This window comes from Gavialis gangeticus, unplaced genomic scaffold (genome assembly GCF_001723915.1).
Source record: "Gavialis gangeticus isolate Ggan-Ray unplaced genomic scaffold, GavGan_comp1, whole genome shotgun sequence".
NCBI classification, from domain to species: Eukaryota; Metazoa; Chordata; order Crocodylia; family Gavialidae; genus Gavialis; species Gavialis gangeticus.
Window position 1 is genome coordinate 3,832,626 of NW_017728960.1, and position 5,327 is coordinate 3,837,952.

The window sequence follows — 5,327 nt, forward strand, 5'->3', positions numbered from 1 at the left end:
TGTCCCAGAAGGACGAGTACAAGAGGTAAGTGGAGCCCTGGGAGCCTCGTGGCTGGGTCGAGGGCCACGGCCCCTCGGCTCCACCAGGCGAGTCTCGGTGGGGTGCCAGGGGCATCTGCCTCCCTACCCTGGAAGTCCCGGCCCTGCAGCTCGTCTCCTCTCGGCAGCTGCCGTTCAGCGGGGATGGAAGCCCGTGCCTTCTGGAGGTTCGAGGGGGCCATGATCGGCGTGGCTGTGATCTTCGCCCTGCTGGTCGTGTGCCGCCAGAGGATGCTGGACAGGAAGGCCCTGGAGAAGGTTCGCAAGCAGATTGAGTCCATCTAGTGTTGCTGCCTTGGGAGCCGTGGCAGCCCCTGCCTTCTGCTTGTGTCTGGGAGCCGTGGTGGCAGGGAATCTGTGCTGGGGACTGAGCTCTGCTCCTTGCTCCTCTGGGAGTACATCATGCTGCTAACACTGACTGAAGGTGCTGGGAGCTGCCCTGCTTGCTCCTTGGAGACTATGGGAGTCTAGCCCTGGGACACTAAACGAGGGTAGCCTGCCCCAGCAGGCCTCCCCCTTGGCCTGTTTTGGCCTTCGTGCAGCAGCCGCAGTCTTGTCCTACTGTAGCTCCGTTTCCCTTTTGGCTGGCGGCCGTGGAAGGGGGCAAGGCTTGCGCTGGGCTCTTGGGAGCCAACTTGGTGCCCATGTGCTCTAGGCAGGTGCCCCTGCAATAAATGCCACTTCTGACTGCAAGAAATGCTCCTTGGTGTGTCGGTACCTGCTGTCCCCATGCCTCCCCATGGCAGGTGTCCGCCAGGGTCCTGGGGTTAGTGCGGATGAGCCTGCTGTGGCTGTGGGCTCTGGTTCGTGGTGACCTGGTGGCTGAAGGGGGAGGGGAAGAGAAGCCAGGGAGGGTGAAGTCCAAAGAGTGGAGGCAGCAGCAGCAAGGCCTGTGGGGGTAGCTGCCTTCCAGGTACTGGCTTGTTTGCTCAGGGTGTGGCACAGGCTCCTCCCTGGCTCCTTTGCTTTGGAGCCCAGGCCCAGAAGCAGTGGGTTGGGTGTGGTGCTTGGCTGGCTGTGGCTCCTCTGTGGAGCAGCTTATGGGGTCTGCTCCATGGGCAGTCTCGGTAGGGGCTGAGGAGGGCAGGAGCAGGCATTGGGCCTGGCGCCCTGCAGACAGCTCCCCCCTCTGCCAGCACCAGGCACCCACAGACTGGCCCCAGGGATCGAGTGTCCAGCTGGGGGCTCTTTCTGTCTCTTTCTGGGGTGGGAGTCGAAAACCGCCTGGGGCTCCCAGGGCTGAGAGCACTAGGGTGTGGCCCAGGCCAGACCCCAGGGGTGCTGTGCTCAGGGCTGGAGCCAGGCTGCCTCATTCCTGTTCATGGCCAGGAACCCAACATCCCTCCCACTGCCCCAGCACTATCCATGGAGTCAGAGTCTGGAAGAACAAAATAACATTTTATTAAAACCAAGATTGCCACCCTCTCACCTGAGCAGGGCCCTGCCCAGTGCCTTCCCAGAGGCTGGGCTACCAGGCCAGCTGCAGAGCCCCTCAGTGCTGCTGGGGCCTGGCTCAGCCCAGCCTGAGCTGGCAGGTCCTGCTGGGCAGAAACCTGCTCTGAAAGGGCCAGTTGCAGCTTGGGGTCATGGGACTCTGGCTTTGTGCCTGTGCTGCACCCTGGGGCCTGCGGACCCCACAGGGCACAGCAGTGTAGGGGGCCCTACTGCTCCTGGGGGGCTCTGGGCAGTACTTGGAGCCGCTTCTCTGTGGCCGCAACCAGCAGGGCTTGCTTGGGCTCCGGCTGCCCCGTCACATCTCATTGGCATGGGGCAGCCCCGCAGGGAGCGCCTGCCGCAACCAGGCCTGAGCCCGGGGGTCTGCAGGTGGGGCCGGGTTGGACATGTTGGAGACCTCTTGTCCTAGGCTGGGGTTCCCAGCTGCCCCCTCCAGCGCTGGCTGCTCACTGCGGGGTGGCTCAGGCACCTCCTCCACCGGGGCCGAGTGGTCTGCCTGGGCTAGGATGTTCCTGGAGATCACTGTGGCGGAAGCAGAGTCATCAGGGCCCAGCTGGGGCAGAGGGGATAGCGTGGGGACCTGCTGGGTCCCAGGCAGCTCTGCCTCCCCCCGGTTCTATTTCAGAACAAGCCTCCTGCTCCCTCCAGGCTCCCTGCCTCTTACCTCCCCTGGGCTTGTAGGCCTCGCCTGCCTGCCTCCCACCGTGGAAAAGGCTATAGCTGGGGAAGGCGATGAGTCCCAAGGAGAAGAGCAGGATCTGCAGGAAACATGGTGGGGACAGGGGGATGGAGCTGTAGAGGCCTGGAGTGGGTGGTGAACCATGCCCATGGGGAGGGCACATCAGTGTGTGTGCAGCACTGTGTCTGGATGCGGTGTGTGGCTGGGCTATAGCTGTGTGTGGACATGCATGTCTGTGGCTCGCGTGTGTTGTGGGGGGTGTGCGGGCCCAGCTGGGGGAGTGGCATGGTGGGGAGGGGAAGCATGTGTCTGGCGTGATCATGTGAGCCCACGTGCCCAGCTCCACGTAGTACCAGGATGCAGGTGCTGGTCTGAGCTGCCTTGTTGGACGTCTGCTTGATCAGCGCTTGCAGCTTCTGCAGCTGGCTTAGCAGGGCCCTGCAGGGAGATGCTGTGTTGGCAGGGCCCTGGGGGCAAGTCTGGGAACTTCTTGCCTGCTCTGCCAATGCACCTCCCTCAGGAGAGAAGCAGGGACCGGGGAACCAGGATTCCAGGGCTCCTTCCCAGCCAGGCAGGAGAGTGGGGCCTGCACTCACCCGTTGTGTCTCTCCAGCTCCTGCACCTTCTTCCGCAGCTCCTGGTTCTGGGCTGAGCAGGCAGCCGCCCTGCTAGGCAGAGGGGAGAGGGTCAGGGCTCTTGCCAGTGCCCCTGCCCAGCCCAGGTGCATCAGTGTGGGCAGAGCAGGGGGCTGCTTGGCACTGCAGGGCTGAGGCTGAGGCCATCGGCTCCAGACAAGGCAGGCTGTGCCCCTCTGTGTGCATGGCAGTGTGAGCGAGCGCCCACATCTGCCCACTTTGTGGGTGCGTGAGGGGCAAGCACCGCCTCACCTGCCCTCCAGTCCGTCAATATACTCCTTCTTCCGCCGCCGGCTGTCCTGGGCTGACTGCTTGTTGCGGATCTTTCTCCTCACCTTCTTCAGGATCCGCTCCTCTGCCTGCGGGGGCAGAAATTGCCTCAGCACCCACATGGTGCCCTACAGCTTTGCAACGCTGCCCGGCAAGCTGATGCCTCTGCTCCCCACAGCTCAGGGGTCCCAGGCCTGGGGCCAGTGGGGGGCACAAACCCAGTCCCAGTCTTGTTTTCCCTTTGAACCTGCCCCCGGCAGCTGGTGGCTGCAGAGTGCGGGAGCCGGGCCACATGCAAGCTCGCACTAGTGGTTGCATACGTGTGCTATGCTCTGCCCCTGCCTGGGTACCTTGGTGAGGGGTAGGCCGCTGGGCAGCGATACCCCCTCCTGTGTCAGCAGCCGCCTCTCCTCCTCTGTCAGGAGCAGATCTGGGAACTGCAGCTGCTGGAGACAAGCAGGAGCTGTAGGAGCGGGGTCACTCTTCCCAGCTTGGGGGCTGCGTCCCCAGTCAGTCTGGACCTACGCTGACCCAGGGCAGAGGGCAACAGCTGAGCTCCGAGGGCTCTTACTGCCAGGGATGTTCGTGCAGGGATTTCCCTATTATTTGAGGGGGTTCAAGAGGGGCTGGACTCACCAGGACCTCGGGCACCTGCATGTCCCTGGTACTGCCCAGCCCAGGAACTGTGCCAGGCCCAGCTGAGTCCAATGCGGGCATGGGAGTCAGCTCCTCCATGATGCAGGTATCTGGGATCAGCATTGGGGATGACCAGTCATCTGTGCCAGGAGACACAGGTCAGCACCCAGGGCAGTCATGGCTTCTGCTGGGGGGGTGCGTGGAAGCACAGCCTGCCAGGGACCTGCCATGGGCTGTATGGGGAGTGCTGGCCTCAGGGCAGCTCCTTATGCCCCCACTGCAGAGAGGACCTGCCCCCTCCACCCCCCACCACCACAGTGAGGGGTCTGTCTGGCCCCTCTGCGGGGCCAGTACCAGGGTCTCCACCCCAGCCCAGCTCCACTGACCCAGCTGAATGGAGATGTTGGTGCGGAGGGGCTCACTCTCCAGCCCCCCGATGTCACAGACCAACTGGTAGATGGCAGGCGGGGGGCCCTGGGGCTGGTGGGCCATGGCATGCGGGGGGCTGCCGGTGGGGGGCATGTCCGAGATGCCACTGTCGCTGTCTGGGGAGCCCGAGGCACTGCCCACATGGTACACGGCATTGGGGTTGATGAGCAGCCCCAGCACATCCTCAGGCTCGCTCTTGTTCAGCCTCTGCAGAGGGGATGCCAGGGGTAGGAGCTGGGGGCGGTAGGTGTGGGGGGCTGGCAAGTGATGCAGGGGTGACCCCTGTGGTTGTTGGGGGGCTGGGAACCTGGCATTGCTGCCTTGCAGGGGCCAGGGAAAGCCAGGCCCTGCTTGTCCGTGCCCAGGGTGCTTTCTCCAAATGGCAGCAGTGACCGTCCCCACCCCCCAGGTCCCTGGCTGCAGTCCTGCATGCACTATACCCCCTGGCCTGCTCCCACACACGCAGTCCTGGCTCACCTGGTCTCCTTTGGCTGCCCACTCCTCCAGCGCTTTCTCGGAGCCCCTGGGACCTGGGTCCAAGGCAGGGAAGGGGGCTGGGCCAGGCAGCATGGCACCAGGATGCAGTTCCCCCTGCTCAAAGAGCGTATCTAGGAGCGCGGGGCTGCCAGCCTCCATCGCCTGGGAGACGCAGAGCAGGTTAAGTGCCCACGGGTGCACATGCAATGATTGCGTATGCAGACGATGCCCTGGCACCTGGAGGGAGACACCTCGGGCCTAGCTGGGTGCTGAGTCGAACTGGGGAGGCCAGAGCACCTGGGGACCCTGGGCAGGTGGCAGCAGCCTGCAGAGGCTGCCCTGGGAAGGTGTGATCGAGCTGTCCCGGGCTGGGGTGGAGCCCAGGCCCGTCTCACCCAGGGGCAGAGTGCCCAGGGCCCAGCGGGGTCGTCCCGTCCCTCTCCCTCGCGCCTCCAGCACTGAGGGGCCAGGTGGGCCTGACGCCGGCCGTGCCCGCACTCCCTGCGCCGTAGCGCCCTGTGCCCCTTTCCCCCGCGCGCGGCCGGTCCCTTCTGCGAGCGCCCCGGAGCTGCTGTCACCTGGCCCCGCAGCCGCCCCCACGGCTGTGACTCCGGGGCCCCAGCGGGGGGTCGACCCTCCCCGGGCCCGGGGCGGGAGTGCCCCCGCTTCCCCCGGGCTGGGAGGCGGCGGCGGGTCCCGGGTCCGGC

The 5,327-nt window shown here is 65.1% G+C and overlaps 2 protein-coding genes across 2 annotated transcripts in view; one reads left to right on the forward strand and one right to left on the reverse strand.

Annotated features, from left to right (window-relative positions):
* Window positions 1–736, forward strand: part of JTB (jumping translocation breakpoint) — a 6,409-nt gene extending 5,673 nt beyond the window's left edge. Inside the window, exon 5 of the mRNA XM_019527906.1 lies at window positions 168–736. Coding sequence (XP_019383451.1) covers window positions 168–324 — 157 coding nt within the window. The 3' untranslated portion in view covers window positions 325–736. The remainder of the gene's footprint in view (window positions 1–167) is intronic.
* Window positions 737–1,789: 1,053 nt separating this feature from the next.
* CREB3L4 (cAMP responsive element binding protein 3 like 4) lies at window positions 1,790–4,925 on the reverse strand. The gene is made up of 9 exons (XM_019513058.1): window positions 4,621–4,925; window positions 4,101–4,350; window positions 3,715–3,854; window positions 3,429–3,524; window positions 3,061–3,167; window positions 2,770–2,838; window positions 2,527–2,611; window positions 2,159–2,252; window positions 1,790–2,016 (listed from the first exon to the last, which is right to left on the reverse strand). The coding sequence occupies exons 1-9, from the start codon at window positions 4,777–4,779 to the stop codon at window positions 1,790–1,792; spliced, it is 1,227 nt and encodes a 408-aa protein (XP_019368603.1). The 5' UTR covers window positions 4,780–4,925.
* Between the last annotated feature and the right edge of the window lie 402 nt (window positions 4,926–5,327).